At 38.8% G+C, this 20,265-nt stretch overlaps 1 protein-coding gene across 2 annotated transcripts in view; it reads right to left on the minus strand.

Annotated features, from left to right (window-relative positions):
• Positions 1-9,855: 9,855 nt before the first annotated feature.
• Positions 9,856-20,265, minus strand: part of FAM193A (family with sequence similarity 193 member A) — a 102,191-nt gene continuing 91,781 nt past the window's right edge. For both annotated transcript variants that reach the window (XM_067558927.1, XM_067558926.1), the window contains exons 20-22: positions 16,987-17,833; positions 12,407-12,488; positions 9,856-10,734 (exon numbers count right to left, since the gene is read on the minus strand). In XM_067558927.1, the coding sequence (XP_067415028.1) occupies positions 10,641-10,734; positions 12,407-12,488; positions 16,987-17,833 (1,023 nt within the window). In that variant the 3' untranslated portion in view covers positions 9,856-10,640. The remainder of the gene's footprint in view (positions 10,735-12,406; positions 12,489-16,986; positions 17,834-20,265) is intronic.

Raw genomic sequence — 20,265 nt, forward strand, 5'->3', positions numbered from 1 at the left:
TGACAAATGAGTAAACAGCCCAGAAAGGTTGAATGATGGTGTATTGGGACTTTCAGCAGCAGGGTATCATACTGAACTCAAAGACTAGCGTGCTTAATATTAAACAACGCCCACTTTCCTGGTCTAGTTCCAGAGGGGTAGCAGTGTTACTCTGTATACAGCAAAAGCAACGAGAGTTCTGTGGCACTTTAAAGACTAACAAATTTAATTTAAATTAATTAAAAAATTAAATTTGCTAGTCTTTAAAGTGCCAGAGAACTCTCGTTGTCTTTCCTGGTCTAGTGTGCGAACATGTAACAAAAGTGTAATTTTGATGAGGTAACATCTTATGACGTACCTTTTTCTTTGCCTCATGGTTCTCATCTTCAGGCCTCTCATCCATAGAAGTTCTTCTATAGCCCCATCACCATAGTATCCACACTTTACACTGTGTGTGCAGTCGCTCAGCAGTTAGCTCTTCATGGAATTACAGTTTAAAGCCTTGACTTAATTTTGTACCTCCTGGGGAAAGGGGGACACAGTATTGATTAAAGAGAAAATCCCAGAATCCATAAACATGGTCAAACTGAAAATATATTCAGTGCAGACAATGCATTCAGCCTTATGCAAGGAACAAAGACAACCCCTCACCCATGAAGCAGGTTAATTAAGAGCAGTCACAGAGAAGACAGGATGTTTTGGGAAGTGGTGTTCAAACAGTTCCTCTCCTCCACTCCCAGTGAAGTATAAAATCACTTAAATTGACTAAATATGCAACTTAAATGATGCAGGGGAGGGAAAAAAAACATAGTGAATGTTTAACTTCACAACAGTCCACAAAGTGGTTTTAGCAAATACTAACATCCCTATTTTATGCAATACAATCACACCACTGTACAATTGTCCTGAAAAGGATGAAGTACTTTTTTGAATTGACTTTCCAAAAATAATTACTCTCAACATTTCTTCCCAGTTCCAGGAAGAGAAGAGAGACAATGTGCGTTTCCTTTTTGAACCTGTAAGGTAATCAGACACTGGGGCCAGGAACAAAGATCATATCTAATTGAGCAAATACCGTATCTAATGCAGTATAGCTCTGGGAGGGCGGGTCTCAAACATATTTCAGGGGATCCTGATCACTCTCCTTTCCTTTATGGCTAGATAGGGGAAGGGAGAGGGAATATCCATATATTTTTTCTGATGTAACATAGGGTCATCACATAGAAAGCTTGAAAATTCACTAGAAGATGCTTCCAGTGAGTCAAGTTCATGAGAATTTCCTTAGGGACACATTCTAATATTATGGATTAATATCTGTATCTATAATATTAGAATGCGTCCCTAAGTAAATCTCATTAACTTGACTCTTTATTCTTAGGCCATGGGGTCTGGCAGTGAAATATGCTTGGGAGATTGTTACTACTGGAAATCTACTCCTTTACTCAGAATTGAAGGCATGATCTCAGATTACAGTCAGACAAGCGAGGACATTTTCATGAGGTTATGCCCAGAGTGTTAGAGGGCTTCAATAGACGAGCACTGAAAGGCGGCCTGCAACAACACAAGGTCTATTGAAAGAGCAACAGATTTCAGACCATGTATGTGTTTTAGTGGATTGTGACACACAAGTCTCAACACTGAAGTCCTGGATTTAGGTCCTGTTTGGTCACAACTGGAAATTAATTTGGATAGCCTCATCCTCACTATTTGTACACACCTGTGGTTTGAGCTGGCAGCCTCTCTGTGTAATGGAAATTAAAATGGGGCTAGCAAGTCAGGACTGAGGTGCAGGACAGAACTCACTTCTTCCAAGAATCAAGCCACTGTAAACCGGTTGGGTGATCTACCTGTCTCAGAGAACATAATTATCGTAGGCAACTACAGATATAAGCTGTAGATAAGGTAGCAGCTGCATTAGTGTGGGTTTTTTGTTTATTGTTCAACGCATTGAACTTGGAGGTGAAAAAATGCATATGCCTACAACCTCCCATTTTCCATAGGTGGAAAGCTGCATGTATGGGTGGTTCTAGAAATGAGGGTTAGGTTTTGTAAGAAGTGGTGAGCAGACACTAGAGGGTGAAATCTTGGCTCTACTGAATTCAATGGCAGTTTTGGATTTCACAGCTGAAGGCGCTCTTTGAGCATGCATCAAGTTATATGGGCCAGTAAGTCAGAGGGTGTAAGCCATTAAAGGATTCCAAGGGTGGAAGAAGAGGGGACATAACCAAAGAAGAATTTAAAGACCTTCCTCTGAGATAAGGTTTGGCACAAGTTTAGGCTTTTGATTGGTGGTGGGGGCTGGAGCAGGAGGCAAAGACGCTTGTAAAAAGGTAAGCAGGAAAATGCATTATCTCTATCAAGATGATGAAAACAGGACTGCAAATAAGATTGCTTTATGTAAAACTCTAATCCAGTGATACTCGGACTGTGGCTCAAGAGCCACAAGTGGCTCTTTAATGCGTCTCCTGCGGCTCTTTGCAACACAATATTAAAACACTGATTTAATTATTTACCAGTCAGGATGCTTTTACTCTGTAATTAACCATTTGTAGTTGATAAAATAATAATACTTGGTGAGTCATTTTACTATGAGAATATATATTTTATATATTATTATATATAAAAATAGTAAACGAAACAATGAATTCACACAACTATGGCTCTTTTGGGTATTGCTAGTTTGGCTCCTGAACCACTGAGTCTGAGCATCATTGCTCTAATCCTATCTCTTCCTGTCTCCGCCACTCTAACTTAAGGCAGTGCATTTACTTGTCACTTATATTTACGGTAAGACTTAAAATATACAACATAATTTCACTCTGGATGCTTCTAATGGAAGCAGAACAGAGACTGAAGCTGGTTAAGAACACAAGGTGATTCAAACGTCAACTCTCATCACTAGTTGTCTACAGCCTTTTTGGCAGCTCCAAGGAAAGACTTCACAGTAACCTGCATTGATAGATCCATCCACCTGTGCAGAGTTTCACCCACCTCTGTAGTACCTGAGAAAACAGAATAAAGATGTAGACAGAAGGGTAAAGGCTACAGAGTGTTTACTGCATGTATAGCCTATTGGTTAGACCAATGATTCTCAACCTGGGGGTACATAGAGGTCATCTGAATATTTGCCTAGTTTTACAACAGGCTACATAAAAAGCACTAGTGAAGTCAGTATAAACTAAAATTTCATACAGACATTGACTTGCTAATACTGCTCTATATACTATACATTGGAATGTAAGTACAATATTTATATTCCAGTTCATTTATTTTATAATGATATGGTAAAAATCAGAAAGTAAGCATTTTTTCAATACATGTGTGACACTTTGTATTTTTAGGTCTGATTTTGTAAACAAGTGGTTTTTATGTAAGGTGTAATGGGGGGGGGGGGGGTGTCAAAAGACAAATCAGACTCCTGAAAGGGGTACAGTGGTTTGAAAAGATTGACAGCCACTGAGTTAAGACAATGTTACCAAAGGAATGTACAATAATGAGCTCTACTTCAAAATTCTCTCTCGTTGAAAGGGGTAGTACCAAGTAGCAGACCCTAAATTAGACTGCAAAAATGTTCTTGTATGTTTTTAAACACAAAACTGACACAGAAGATTTTTATTAAATTAAATTAAGCTAATGAAAACAGGTGAGCTGTAGAGCAGTGAGTCGAGGTGTACGCATCTCTCAATAACACTGATTAAAATGGGAGATTGTCAACCTGTAAGTCAAGTTTTCCACGAGTATGTTGTATCTACTATTGCTACTAGTAACCCTGTCAAATTATTACAATGGAGTCCGATTAGAGAACAGGTGTATTTTGCCTTAAATGTTTACCAGTTTGTTTACTTGGTGCATTTAGTCAGCAATTTGGGCAGATTCAGTATCACTACTTCCTTGATGCTAGTTGTGCTTCCTGGCTTGTGTCCAATCATGAGACCATCTCTCGGGGTAGAGCTGCAGGAAACTCACATACACACTCTTCAAGAAGATGTTTATTGGTAACAGCAGCAGCAAAGCTGAAATTAAATATGAAGAGGCACAAGCTGGTGTGTACGAAGAAAAGAGAAGGAAGTGGAGGGTGGAGAAGAAGTTGGCTTGACAGGGTTGATGTTGTTCCTGGGTCCATGCAAAAAAGTTCACACACACAATAGGGGACACAGGGAAAAAATAAAAAACCAGACAGAACAAACCACAAATTTTCAGATTTTTTTTAAAACAATCCAGGCAATCTTTTTAAAGGGGTTCTATCAGAACACCACATTATAAAAAAGTTACTTCGTTTAAGAAAAATTAAAGTTGACATTGTTCATTTAAATTGAGACAAAATACTCTAGGACCCTGCAAGGTAGGAGGGTCTCATGGTTGCCTGAACGGATACACCACAATTAAACAGCCCTTTCACCAGGCATGGGCCAGCTGGAGGTGTCTAAATGCAGAGTAGACATACCCAAAGGTAATGTAATGTAAGCCCAGGATTAGTAGAACTCAAGTTAGCAGACATTGAGCTTGTTAACCTAGGCTTGAGCACCTACACTCATTTGTAACCCCAGGTTATGAGTTGTTTAACCCTGGGTTCCAACCTGGGGCTCCACCATCTACACTGCATTATGTGGGCTCAAGTCCCACCATCCATATCCCAGCCTTCCTAGAGCCATCCCAAAATGTAACCGCTCTTCGTTGTTGAGAAAACTTGACTATCCAGAAGACAAATAAAGTTGGCCTGTGGGGTTGTGGGATACTTTGGGGGGACTCCCAGGGCGCAAATCCAGTCGACTGTCTACACTGCAAAGCGATAGGGTTTGAATCCTGGGTCCCAGCTTGACTCAGTCTCAGACCTTCCATTCCCATGTGGTCCTTAGCATGATTTGTGTATGGATGGAAGCAGGGGTTAGTATTCCGCCTGAGTTCGAAGCCTGGGCTTACATTGCAGTGTAGACAGACATTAAATGCACTAGGGCCTATCAGATCACATCTCAAACTAAACCCTACCAGAGCAGCTGCATTTGACAGTGAAACAGACTTACGAGGCTCTTACCTGTGGAATTTGTTACAAATGGGGATCGTCTGAGTCATGTCACCCTTAGGGTGTGGTACAAGGACTGGTTCATCTGTCTTCTCCTGAAATGAGTTGTGAAATAGGTCTAATTGCATGTTCTACGAAATAAACTACTTACATGGGAAACTTCTGAAGAAAATGGCTTTAGTCTGTGAGGACAGGAGGAGAGTTTTATTCCTTTTCCTAGAAGAAATGAAGTTTTTTAATTTATGCAACGGCATCCAGGCACAACAGGGATAGGCATAGAAACATGCGTAGCCATCACCACCTACTATGAACAGAATTTGTGGTAGCGAATAGAACTGGTGACTTGTCTTGGGAATAGCCCTAACTCAGCAGTGTTCCTGAAGTAAATGGAACTAATTCAATTGACACAAGATCCTGCATGCCTTTGTCTGCACACTTATTCCTATGTATAGACAATACCAAAGAAAGAATGACTGAAGAGGTTATGACTGACCAGTGTAGGGTTAGCAGTCTAGTTTCACCCCCAAACTGAGGTGACATGCTGAAAATAAAACACAGCGTAGTGAGTGACATCAACTTACTTAACATTTTCAGCCTCGTGTCAAGACAAAGAATTAAAATGAAAGGTAACAAATAAAAGCCATCAATTCTAACAGCTCTAGAGACATTCAAAATTTGAAAAAATAGATATTTTAGGATAGAAAATTTTGATTTTTTGAGGGGAAGGGAAATTTCTGAATTTCAGATCATCCTAATTGGGGTTCAGATAATTAACATTTACTTGTAATACAATTTTTAACATGGCAAGTTTCCTTTTAAAGCATGAGACCTATCAATGGACTTAGTCTTTAAGATTAGATTTTTTGAAGGTCTAAATGCAAAATAAGTCAGCCAAAAAGCTATACTGTACGCTATGTGCTGCCTCACTCTGTTCAGATATGCATGTGAGTACTACAGCGTGATGCATTCACTCTGTGTGTGTGTGTGTGTGTGTGTGTGGTTCTTATCATTACAAATTGCACAACTTAATTAGTGCTGGGAGATGTTTGAAATTGTAAAAGATTAGCCTAGTGAGTTATACCAGTAACATTTAAGGGTTTAATTCATGTATTATAATATGAAGGAGCCCACTTTAAAATGAATAAAGACCTAGCAAGATGCAAAGAGGGTTCTCTTTGCTTCACTGAAATACGAATAGTGACATACTGAAGCCTTTTTAGAAAGTCACCATCCATATCAGAACAACTTATGCTAACTTCAACAACTACCATGACAAGGAATTGCTGTTATAATGGGAGAGTTCTCCAAATGGGTTATTATTGGTGCTGCTTGGTGCTGCTTGCATTAGGTCTCACCAATACCTTCAAATTTAAGATCCAAAACGTTTACCACTGGTGGTATTAGCAAAGGGAGGTAGCGTTGAAGACGTCTTTCCAAACAGAGTTAGACAAGAATGTGGTAAAAAAACCAAAAAAACAAAAAAACTCTGGCGTTTTGAAACTACTGCTTTCACTATTGCTACCTTCAGCAGGGCCAGATTAATTTTGATGAGTTGTTATAGTTTTGTGGCCCCCTTTGCATAGTCTGTTCCTTCACTTTACTATTTTACCAACATCTATGCCTGATGCCAATACTCTATTGTTAAATTATCTTGGTTATTTCAGTTCCAGTTTTTAAATGTGATATACCAATTTTAAAGTGGAAAAAGAGTTACAATGGATAAAACCATTTTAATGTAGGCACATAACTGATAGGCACATACATGTAGTGATGCTGTGGCTTTAATTACCTAATAACCTATAGCAGTGGTATTCAATTATATTTTCTGGAAGGCTGGATAAGGCAATGTCCAAATCTTGGTGGGCCAAAGAGCAATCACTAAGACAAAAGGTCTTTGTTCTCTACCAGGCCACAGCAATGTCCCCCAATCCCTTCCAGGCAGGGGGGCAGCTCCAGAGGTTCTTCACCCCTTTCTCCATTCCCAGGCTTGGCATTACAGGAATGGGGGCGGTGGGGAGAAGTCAACCCTGCTCACAGGAGGGCAGAAGGGAACAGAGCCCTGCAGCTCCACTCTTTCTGTTCTAACCTCCTTTACTGTAAGCAGGGACAGCTCCACTCTTCTGTGCCTCCCTTCATGTGAGAGTAGAGGCTAGGCTTCTGAGGGGAGGGGGATAGAGCTCAGCTGCTTCTGGAGCAGCTCTGATTGGCTGCTGCTTCCCAGGAATCATGAAAGAAGAGCTGATGCCTGGCAGTGGGCCAAAAGAAGCCCCTCTCAAGTCTTATCTGGCCTGTGGGCTGCTAGTTGAAGAACAGTGCAGTAAATAATATATATTTTTGGGGTATCCTCAAAATCTAAGGCCTCAGGCTGCAGCCCTTAAAGCCTCTGCGTTAATCCAGCACAGACCTTCACTAATGAACAAGTGGTCTGCTGCTAGTGCAGATGCAGGCATAGAGCATCCACATTTAACCCCATTTGGATCTAAGGGGTAACAAAGACCTGAACAATTCTGTGCCATACAGTTTGGACTCCCCTCTTTATAACTCCCCTCTGCACATGGGAAATTTTTCAAAAATTCCCAACCTTGTTAATAGGTTCAGCATAATTGCTGTTAGCAGTGCTAAGAGTCATCATGTACACAGGCCAAGGACTATTGGTTAGATCCCATCTGAGGGGTCTAAATGGCAGTGCTTAGAACACCAGTGGCAACTGGAGGCCGGTCTACATTATGGCTCTCAAAGCTGTTAATACTGGTAGCACTGAGCTGGCATGAGCAACAGTGAGAAACTGTTTGAAAAATGCCCCTAGCATAGACAGAGCATAACAGACAACAATGTAAAAATATATAGTTAAAAAGAGAGCCTCCCCACAACAGACTGGATGCAAAAAACACTGTTTTGCATGCACTCTAATTATGTTAAAAAACCTTTTAAGTTAGTTACATTCAGGATAAAGGAAACAGATCTGAATCTAGAAAATATATTTATGTACCAAGCCAGAAAATTTGTATTTCTAAGCAAAGACAGTAATTTCAGGCAATAATGTGTTTTACAGCCTTAATAATAATGCTTAGTGTTTAGATACCACTTTGCATCTTCACAGAACTTTTCAAACATTACCTAAATATATGCTTGGAAGGTGTTGTCATATCCATTTTACAGATGGGGTAACAGACTGAGAGGTTAAGTGATTTGCCCAAGGTCACAGAGGGAGTAAGTACTGGAGCAAGGATTAGTACTCAAGGGTTTAATCTCAGCCCTGCCCACACCTCTGACTGTCCTTACTGAAACAATTATGAATAGGGCAGCTGGGGAGGGGGAATGACTTGCCTGTAAATTCTCCTTATACAGGAGCAATAGGCAATCCATTCAGACTCATTCTTCATGCTTTCTATGGAGTGGCTGGAATTGAATAAACTTTAGCTGTATATTCTGGTCAGCTCTGAAGAGCACTGAGGTACCAACTTCTAAGAATGGAAATTAAATATACCAATTCAACTGTGGGGCAATTCTTTTTGTTAGGTCTTATAAAAATTAATATTTTCAAAGTATAGGACAGCAAAGCATGTTATATTTACAGCTTATTATTTGAGTGCAGCATGTTAATTACCAGGGGAAGAAAGGTCAGTTTTATTAAGGAAACATTTTAAGTGTAGGAAGTGATTTATATGTATTTTAGTGGATTTTAGAAAACCCAACATTTTAACAGCACACCTATTTAGGGTGGAGGAGGAGAAAATTGCATAGTATTTGGAATCTCAAATGTTACCTGGTCACATGATAGACCAGACATTCCATTTAACATTAATAGTTCACTACTGAGTAGAAGGCTCAAAACTTAAAATTGCACGTAGTTGTGATCCACAGTGCCACCCTGTGTTATACCTTGGTACTGAAGAGCTTAGATTTACATTGAGATAGCTGATCTTCGGAATGGTGGGTAGGGTCTTGGTAAACCGTTTAGATTTCAATGTAATGGTTTTCTTCAAAGCATTATATAGCACAAAGAGCTAATGAGGACAAGATGCCTTTCATTTTTATGTAACTGGGTAAAATTTAGCCCAGTCTGGCACAGCCCAAAAGCTGTTCCCATCTGACTGCTGTTTGGTGGGCCATGCCAGGAGAGTTAAAAACAAACAGACTCAGTTATCGAAAATAATTGCATTAATTAGTAGAATTTGTTTGTAGCCTTTGTACAGAAACTAGGTACTGAGTGTGCATGAGGCATGTCTTCATTTCAAGAATCGGTTCCTTCAGGACAGGGTCAGATATAATGGCTGGTCAAGAGTAGAAAGTCTGTATTGTTTCTATCCGTGCTGTGTCTCATCTATAGACAAAGAGAAGATTTCAGTCTCTAGGGCTATCATTCCACAGCCACTTTCATAAGCACTATTTACATAACAGTATCTTTAATCATGTCAGAACCTTGAGTTATTCGTTCAAGATGGAAAAGGCACTGGTGAAACTGTACTATTGTTATTTAACATTTATATTGCAGTAGCATGGAAGCCAAACCATGTACTGTATTTTCTACAGTGATATTAGTTATAGCTTGGTGTAGTCTCTCTTCTCATATAACATCTATTGAAAGAGAGGTATTAGAGTACTTTGTAGAATCCAGGGTATGAATTCCAGCATTCAGCAAGAGTACACCACACTGACAGCAGATAGCATGCATACTGCTATTGGATGGGTTCAATACAAGTGTTCATTGAAGAACACACTAAATCACACATGGGCTCTCATTGACATAATCGAATCCAAGGCAGCTTTACATTTAAGAGAGCCTATTTTACTCACCAGTCCCTTTCTGTTCCTCCACTCCCTATCCCCAAGCAGAAAAAAGCAAGACACAAGCCTTCTGCCATACTAATGTATTCCATCTTTCAAAAAGAAAGACATGATTTTAATATTACTTAACAATATGTTAAAAAAGTAGCCAGTTAGGCTTCAGTGTTAATACAATTATACTCTCTATAACAGATTTGATAGTGTGAGTATTGTTCTTTTTTAAATGTTCTCATTCTGCAAGTATTCTTACACAAGCTGGCTACAAGTCAGGAAAAAATCAAAACACAAATAGCGTAACTTGTACACTCTAACAGTAGATTGTGAAAGAACTGAGGAAATGCTTGTCCCATGAGAGCCTCTTTTCCAATGAAATCGTGTCAGGAGAGTTCTGGAGCAGATGAAAGCGCAACTGACTAGGTCCATTCCTTTGTCAGGAGTCAGAAAGACAAAACATAGCTAGATGCAGAAGTGACAGGAGCCACTGCAGATGATGCAAACTAGTATTTTGGCCTCCACCCAAGCCTAGGAAGCAGTTTATAGTCTTTGAGGCCAAGGCAATCAGAAGGAGTTGGAAAAAAGCTATTGTTCCAACCCCAACAGCATACAGCTACAATCAAGTAAGTCTCACTCACAGACTACAAGCACACAAGCTAACAAATTCAGGTAGAAAGTGGCAATTTCTCAGTCTGCAAGAACTATCAGGCCAAGGGGTTCAGTGCAGATCCACACAGCACTGGGGACAAGGCAAGGCAGCACTGGCTCAAGACCAGATAAGCTCTCAGCACAGCAGGACAGATAAGTGGAGTTGTCTTTCATTGATTCCTGCAGGGTACCCTCCCCAAACCGTGTCATTTCAATGTGCAGCAAAGGTGGTTTTTTTCAAGCTAAAATTGGACCAGTTGACGGAAAGTCTCTGCCTTGTCTGTCTGGCAGAGTCCAAGCAGAATCTGTAAACAAAGAACAAGCAAGGGATAAAATGAAATCATTACGCTGCTTGCCAACAAAAAGGTACCAACATTATTTTGCATTTAAAAAGCACCTTTAATCCCAAGGGAGCCTAAAACACTGTAAATCACACTCAGAGGAAACACTTCACCCGCCATTGAAGTGAAACTTCCGCTGGTATGGAATATGCCAGCCATTTTAACAGTCCACAGTAACACTAACATTTAAGAGAGGTACTGAAGACTACTGCATTTAACAACCAATACTAAAGCAAGCAGACTGTTATTACCCACACTGAGCTAACACTCCTATTTTTAACCAAAAAACTAGCAGAGAATCTTTAATGAACTTAAGTGATCAGTGCCTCTGCTTTATATTCCATCTGTATTCAGAACACCATTACTCCTAAACAGTGGTCCTTTACTGACTGTAGTGAATCTGTAGTTTTAAAAGCTATGTTTCAGGCACAAATGAATGCCATGAATCCAGGAAGTGGTTGTAACTAGGACAAAAACCATTTGTTTGGATGAAAGTTAAATACAAAAAATGTATCTACCAAGTTTCATTGGACATATAATTCAAGAATGAGACAGTGTTCCAAGAACAGCTCAGTAGAACAGGTAAGCATGTATTCCAAAGATTGTTAAAGTATATCTGTGTCCTGTGCTGAGGGCAAAGATATTCTCCATTTACTGTGACTGTGCAATTCTTAGCATTTTGGTAGTTACATATGAGCATTAAGAGAACATTCTCACATAAGTAGCATCTAGGTGTGGACCAGGCTTAAGAATTAAAGTCCATGGAAGAGGGGGGACAGAGTGAAAGAGCATTGTTCTTTTTTTAAACGTTACCAAAGTTACACTGCAAGGACTAAACTTTTATCTATCATGGAATGGAGGGGAGTTAAAGGAATCTTGCTAGGGAAATTCCAAAATGAGGATAAGGTGACAATACATTAAAGAGGCAGTAAAAAGTACCAGTTACAGAACTCCTAGTCAGCCTGTACAGTTCATTGCTATAAACTGTCATTAAGACAAATAGTGGAAGTTTAGAAGAGTATTGGAAAACTGTATAACAATATTTTAACTGAAGTTTCTCTGAATTCCTACTGATTCAGGCAGTACTCTCCATAATATCCATAAAGGAAAACTCTGAAATGTATACAATCTTTTAAAATGATAGAAAATCAGTGAGCTCATTAAATGTGTCTTCTTGGTGTAAGTGGATAACTTTCCAGAGTCCAGAAGAAATTGTACAAAGTGTTCAGATACTATGGTGATCAACAGTGTAAAACACAAAACAGACAGCTCTGAACAAATAGCTAAGTGAATTGTGGGGAAGTTTAGTCTGACTCTTCCTCTAGAGTAGCATGTAATGTCAGTGATGGGAGGTAGAATAGCAGACTCTGTGGATCAATGTATGTTCCAGTATGGCATATACATATTATTGGCTCTTGTTTGGTTCTTCATGTCTGTGCTAAGACCACATGACTATCATATCTACCCATAAAGCTATAGCTCTGAAGCTCATTAGAGTAACCAGAATGTGTCAGTAGTGACTGGTGATTTAAGATGGTCCTAGTAAAAGCACATGTTTTTATGTAAAGAGCTAATTGTCACATATAGTAAGCAGTACAACAAGCATAAAAGTGCTTTCAACCCTGCATATATTTACCTTTTAAAATACTCCACTTCCCGTTCTGTCTCATCCATTTCCACACTGTCTAGGTCAATGTCTTTGGGCAGAAACACATCATCTGAAAAAAATGGAAAGATATACCAGATTAGTTTCAGCTGGCTATTTTACTCTAGAAGAAAAACAAAACGTGGACTGACTGAAGTGACTCTGGGGACTGCATGGAATTTGTATATTTCTTTTGGCTGAAGAATTAAAAAATTACACAACAACTTATTTCCAAAAGTAAAGACAGAAAGGAATCAGTGGCAGATTTACTCTTCACATTGATTATGAAATATTCCACAGAACTGGACCATGCAAGATAGTTCAATTATACAACAGACTGGGAAACTGAAAAGTTGATCAGCCAGGTTAGCCTCATCACCCTCTCTGATGAATCAATACACCCAAAAGAGGCAGTTTTTGCAACAATCCTATTCACATTTGCATTTAAAAATAGTCTGGGAATTGGGTTTTTGCAGTACTGGTAATACTGGCTTTGGAACATAGTGTCTGGCCCTATCCACAATGGAACGAGAATAATGATATAGCTGTGTTTTTACCATGTTTAACATCCATACATAAACAGTCTGATCTCACAGCCTATCTAGGATATATAAAGAATGGCCCAGAATGGAATGCTTAAAAAAAACACCAGTTCAAAAAGGCTTTGTCTAGATTAGTTTTTAGTCAGGTTGTAACTCAAATTAACAAAACATGATTTGAATGCTAATCTAAATTAAGAACATAAGAACAACACAAGAATGGCCAGACTGGGTCAGACCAATTATCCATATAGCTCAGTATCCTGTCTTCTGATAAAGGCCAATGCCAAATGCTTTAAAGGGAATGAACAGAACAGGGCAATTATCAAATGATCCATCCCCTGTCATCCAGACCAGCTTCTGGCAGTCAGAAGCTTATGGATATCCAGAGTATGGGGTTGCATCCTTGACCATCTTGGCTAATAGCCATTGATGGACCTAACCTCCATGAACTTATCCAATTCTTTTTTGAACCCAGTTATACTTTGGGGCTTCACAACATCCCCTGGTAATGAATTCCACAAGTTGACTGTGCATAGTGTGACAAAGTATTTCCTTTTGTTTGTTTTATGTCTGCTGCTTATTAATTTCATCAGGTGACCCCTGGTTCTTTTATTATGCGAAAACGTAAACAACACTTCCTTATTCACTTTCTTGACACCATTCATGACTTTATAGTCCTCAATCGTATCCCCCTTTTGTCGTCTCTTTTCCAAGATGAACAATTCCAATCTTTTAAATCTCTCCTCATATGGAAGTTGTTCTGTATCCTTAATCATTTTTCTGCCTCTCTCTGTACCTTTCCCAATTTCATTATATCTTTTTTAAGATGGGGCAGTCAGAACTGAACGCAGTATTCAAGGTGAGAGCTTACCATGGATTTATATAGCAGCATTATGATTTTTACGGTCTTCTTATAAAGGATAAGATGGATATAAAGTCATGGATTCCGTGACTTCCGGAGACCTCCATGACATTTTCTGCTTCAGCTGTGGGGTGGTGGGTCCAGAACTGTCAAGCCAGCAGGAGGCTGGCTCCGAGCCACCATAGGGGAATCCCCAGAGCTCCAAGCTGCCAGCCTCGCAGGGCAGCGGGGGGCAGAGGCGGGTGTCACCAGAGACCCAAGTTGCCAGCCCTGACCCTGCAGCTCTGAGTCGCCATGGGCAGCTGGACCCCCTGGCCCCCACCCCCATCAGCCCCATTTTGTCAGGTTATTTTTTTAAGTGAAAGTCAGGAACAGGTCCATAGGCTTCTGTGAATTTTTGTTTATTGCCCGTGACCTGTCCCTGACTTTTACTTAAAAAAACTGTGACAAAATTTTCACCTTACTTATCTATCCCACTCCACAAACATTTGTTCCTGGTCATGGTTCAGCTTACACTGTGCTGAAGCATGACCTGGAACAAGTGCTTGTGGAACATGTAGTGTAGCACTTAAAACCATATTAGTTAACTCCAGTTAATTTGCAATCAATTAACTTTGGCACAACATGACCAAGAACTCCAGTCTAAACAAAGCCCATGAGTAAACTGAGCTTCAGAGGGCTGAAAATGATGGCTGAATCCAGAATAAGAGCAGATAAGGGTATCGCTTCTGGAACAATTGTAATAATATTAATGGATGCCTCATTTGTTCTGCACTAATCGAGTTTCTTCAGAGAGTAACTACAGAACACAATTACTGCTTTGTAAAACAGGGCCTGTGTCCTATTAGTTTTTGTGATTTTACCTTTAAAAAGTAAGTAGTACTTGATCTAAGAAGAAAACAGCAGAAATAAGTAAATGATGAGGAGGCTGCCCTTCTCCCCCCCACATCAGACTAGAGCTGTGCAAAATATTTCAGATGAATATTTCATTCACCAAAATAATGCCATTTTTCCATCAACTGAAAACTATTTCTTGAATTTAGCCTAATTAGTTTCATGAGTGTACACGTGCCATTTATCCCAATGGTTAGAGCATATGCCTGGTAGGTGGGGGAGACAAGTTTGAATCCACACCCTGGAGCAGGAACTTCTACTCAGAGCCTCCCACTCCTATTTTAGAGTGGATTCCCCACATTTCTCCTGCTGAAGCTGTTTCTCTTTCTATAAATATGTAAATATTCACTGGGCCTGAGAAAGAACTCTACAACCTAGTGATTAAGGCATTCACTAGATATAGATTCAAATCCCTTCTCTGAATCAGTCAGAGATTAGTTAGTTTACAGACACACGCATATGTAATTTAGTTCAGTGGTTAGGGCATTTGCCTGGGACATGTGCAAAGTTTGCTGACAAATTCCTAACATTTTTGGAACCAAACCAAATTTTTCCTGATTTTTCAGTTTGATGGATAAAGGAAAAAAAAAAATTCAATTATTCACCCAGCTCTATTACAGAACCTTCCATCACCTTCCAGTTCCTCACCAGTAGTGATTATTAATTCCCATCAAATATCCCTGGCACTAGGGAAAGGAAGCAAGGTAGCAGGGTCTATGATTCTCTTTTGCGAAGTAAGAAGGATAGTAATAAAGGAGTTAGGGAAGTGAGGCCAATGTGAAGAAAAATAATACCCAAACAAACTACAACTAGATGTGCAAGGAAGGGAAACAAAAGGGCCCAGGAATGGGAAAAATTTGAAAGAGGTTTCAGGTAGTTCAATTCAATCCCACCATGAGACCCCTGAAAACAAACTTAAGCTCCCCATCCAGCACTCATGACCACCATGCATTTGTTCTGTGCTTTAGTAACTAAACTTACAAGAATTCAGCTTTGTGAAGTGCTGGTGCACACCCCACACCACCCTCCAAGGATCTCAATTCTTGTACATGTACTTAATCTGCAGAATACTGAAGGGAGCTGCAGGGATGCAATACACAAATGCTAAATTAAGTGTCATTATGCCACAGAGGCTTAGTTTAAGCATTGCTATCGCACAGCTATTTGGTGATCTACAAGAAATGAGTTGGTGTTCTCAGGACAATTCCAAGTAGACAAGTGTCCGTATCACTAAATTAGTAATCTCATCAAAGGCTGAATAGACACAGATTCTGAACTATGCTAGAACGTGGAAGTGGTATTCAGGATGGCATGTTGGCAGGGCACAGGAGATGCTTCACTGCATCTGATGTGCCTGTTCTGAGGTTAGACAGGGAAACTAAAGTAACCCAATTATCTGTAAGATTTTAGAAGTGCTAAAAATCACTTTAGGAGAACAACTCTACAGCTTTATTATTATTTAGAAATCACTTTGGGAAAAGAACTCTACATGCCTTATTATTGAAAGTTAGCATGGAAAAATGCATAATACCTGTATGATACAATTCTTATCTTTAGTGTGTGTTATCTGGATGGCAAATTTCCACATTCAATTATTTTCACAATATATTTACTCATTGTGAACAAATAGTGAAACTGTTTATACTGAAATAAAGTGAAACATTATGAAATACTGAACTTGCTTTATAATCACCTCATTGTATAGAGAAGATGTTCTATGGAGAATGACTTCACTTAAAGATATTCTATGTATGTATAACTAAAACCTTCCCTGTCTGCAGAATCCTGTGCTCTTTGATTTACCATGTGATATGAGAATGACAGGTTTTTTACCCTATATTCCTACTGATTCAGTACTACCACAGTAGAGATGAACTAGTTTTCAAAGCATTTATTTTAAACATTTCCAGTCTGTCTACTTCATATAGATAGGCCTTATGAAAGAGATGCTACTTGTATCTTATTGTTTAGCTGACTCGGTGTATATAAAGGATACAAAACGTTGCTTTTCCATGTAATATTTCTGGTTAGCTATGTGCATCTCCATTATGAATACAGAGCATCAGATTAAACATCAATGCCAAGAGCACAGAAAAGTAGCATAATTAACTAAAATGTCATTATAGTGACTGAATCAACTGATGAATGAGATTTGATTCTCCTCTTGCTAACATCAGTGGGTTACTCGCAGTTTGCACTGGCATTAGCGATTGGAGAGCAGACGCAACATTCTGAAACTAATCTATACGAAAAATTCTTAGTTATGCACTTACCTATGGAATTGTTGACTTTGTCTCCTTTCTTCTTCTTGTTTTTCTTGTTCTTGCCTTTTGGCTGAGGAGATTCTGCAAGTATCAATTTATTGTTTTGTTGCTGCTCACTTGGAGAAGGGGATTCACTCACTACAGGTGTTTTCTCCTCCTTTATGTGGTTCAGCTGCTTTTTGTTATTACTACTGCTTGTTTTTTTCTCCTCTTTTTTCGGCTCTGCAATCAGTGGGAGGTCTGCTGCTTTCACTTTGGATTCTATTTGGTTTCTGGTTTTAGGCTGAATCTCTGCTACTTTGAGGGATTCAGCAGGCTTTATCACTTGTTCAGCACAGGGTTTGTTTATTTGCTTTAGTTTTTGTTTACTATTACCTTCTTTATGATGATGCATTATATCAAAGAGAAAAGAGAGTGGTTCATGCTGCTTCACATTCATCTCCTTCTGGAAAAGCAACTTTGAGTCTCTAGTGTTTATAGGATCGGAGAGTTCACAGAATATCTCAGGAACTGGCCTCTGTTCCACATGATTCACATGCCTAGACAGTGAACTAGATGAGGTTTCTACCTTTTCTGATTGCTCAAGTGTGCCATTCTGAATATCTTCTGGTGTGTTTGGGACAGATTCCTTCACTGCTTGGCAGTTTCGAGTAAGTATTTCCAGCTTCTGACAATCTTTACTTGTTCTGTCTTTTTTCTTTTTCTTTACAGCCTGTAACTGCTGAAGTTCTTGAAGTCGTTGCAACTCTTGTTTCAGTCTTTCTTCCTCCTCCTCTTCCTGCCGTCTCTGCTCTTCAAGCAACTGATGATGCTCCCTCTCTTTGGCTTCTGCTTCAAGACGAGCTTTTTCTTCTAGCTACAAAAGCAGCAGTTTATTAAATAAATGATGACAAAGATTCTAAGAACTAGACATTTGAGAAAAGATCTTTACTTCAATAGGTAATTTTTAAACATTCCATGTTACAAGGACATGTTAAGGCATTTTAGAAGTGACATTGTGTTACATTAATTTACCCCTCAATAATAAAACGAACACACTTATCAGCTACCTACAGATATTGTCCACAAAGCTATAGCACATTTTTAATTTGCAATAATTTGCATTGTGCTCTATATAAAGCAGCAAGAAAACATTTTTCAGCTCTTTTGTAACTCTAAAAAAGACACTCCTGCAATATTCAACTGAGGGAACAACTGTATATCCTTCATAAGATTCTCATGAGCAGATTGCTTGAGTGGATCAAGGCTGGGTGTTCATTTATAGTGAGAATAGGTGTAAATATGACACAAGAAACGTGACCATGTCCATGAACACAAACAAGCCCTCATCCTGAAAATCCCATGAACACATCTAGATAAAAGTGTTCAGCATATTACTAACGTGGACCATATTCTTTTTACAGTATTTTCTTTAGAATATTAAAAAGGTAGTATTCTACTGAACATTTGGCAAATTGATATGAAAATATGCTCTTTAATAAAGAATTCTACAGTAGTTTAAATTTCAACCACCATCAATAAAAATATCATCCAGTTACATTTATGAGAATCATAGTCCGTTTTACTTGCATATCATAAAGCAAATTAAAACTAATGTTGTCAAAAATAAAAGAACAGTCATTCATTATTAATTTTTTAAAACTGTTTATTTGATCATTAAATTCCCAATGGATCTTCCCAGTCACTAATGAAAATATTCAAGGTTTTATTGTGCTAAATGTGCTTATTGCTCTCAAATTATGAACATTAGCTTCTCACACAGTGCCATTTGCTAGTCGACAGCTAGATCTCACAAAAATGTTGTGAATTTTTGAAAGTGCCTATATGTGACCGATTCATTGAGAGATTAACAAGTTGTTTTTGTTTTGCAAAAACACCCTATAAAATCTTTTAACACTTTTCTTCTGGAGTACACAGCACTGTATTTGCATATTTTGTCTTTTTAAAATGAATTAACGGACAATATTAAAAACAAGCATTTTAAAGAATACGACTTAACTATGGGACTTCTGAAAAAAGTGTGTTTTTCATTAGTATGGCCTATGTTAAAAACAACTTCAGACCCCCACTATAGATCCCAAACCAGAAATGTATAGCAAAATATAATAATCCAAATGCAGACTAAAATATCACCTAAAATGGGGAACATTGAGTGAGCTCATAAAATCTGTCTTCCAGATTTCAAATCACACACAGTAACTTAAGCCTTATTTTGAACCTTTTCCTGAATATCCTGAAGTTCGTGTGCGAAGATACCAAATCAACAATAGACCAAGATTTTCTGTTTATTAAGATACAGGAAAATGGTTAAATTTTTCTTATCCCCTCACAACCAAGTTTTCACAATTTTTGAAGGAGGACATAATTCCATATATTTCCTCTATTTTTTTTGCCCACTGCCATTTGAGAACAAGCTAAATTCAGTCTTCATACTGCAACTTCCCACTTCTCCCTAACCCAACATTTACCCTTCAGCCAAGCACGGAGACCATGGCTCCTCACTCAACGTGTCTTTAATTAAATTCCACAGTAGAGGACGCCACAGAGCAACTTCCAAATCCAGTAGAGGATGCCCAAATTACTTACAAATCTTGAGTCTCCTCCATAACAACAGAAACATACTGCTCATATGCTACATGGTTGAAGGTACATTTTAACAGAGCAGACCGATGTCTTAATAAAAAATGCTGGATTTTGACATTCACCCGTTACTAATGTGCCACTTTGGGTAACCATCCTGGAGTGCATTAAAGATCCTGAAATTTTTAACACTAAGAAATACCACCCCTTTGATGATGTGCAGTTCCAGTAGGTAATTTACTTACAGTAACAGACAGCTATGATATACTGTAGAACTTCAGAGTTACGACCAACAAAGTTACAAACTACACATCTCATCTGGAACCAGAAGTATGTGAACAGGCAGCAGCAGAACAACTACAGCATAATGCTATGTTAAACATAAACTACTAAAAAAATAAAGGGAAAGCAGCTTTTTTCTTCTCCATAGTAAAGGTTCAAAGCTGTATTAAGTCTATGTTCAGTTTTGAAAGAACCACCATAACATTTTGTTCAGAGTTACGAACATTTCAGTGTTACGAACAACCTCCATTCAAGGTGTTCAAAACTCTGAGGTTCTATTGTACTTGTAAATCCTTTCTGTGAGTAAAAAGCTCAGATAGCATTCAAGATTGCACCATGATAATAGCCACAGGCTCAACCAGCTGTGTAATCTATCTGTATGCTACAGGCTACATCAACAGCAGTTTAAAATCAGTAATGCAGTCA

This window comes from Emydura macquarii, unplaced genomic scaffold (genome assembly GCF_026122565.2).
Source record: "Emydura macquarii macquarii isolate MOO-44397 ecotype Brisbane River unplaced genomic scaffold, CSIRO-AGI_Emac_v2 contig_2199, whole genome shotgun sequence".
Taxonomy (NCBI): domain Eukaryota; kingdom Metazoa; phylum Chordata; order Testudines; family Chelidae; genus Emydura; species Emydura macquarii.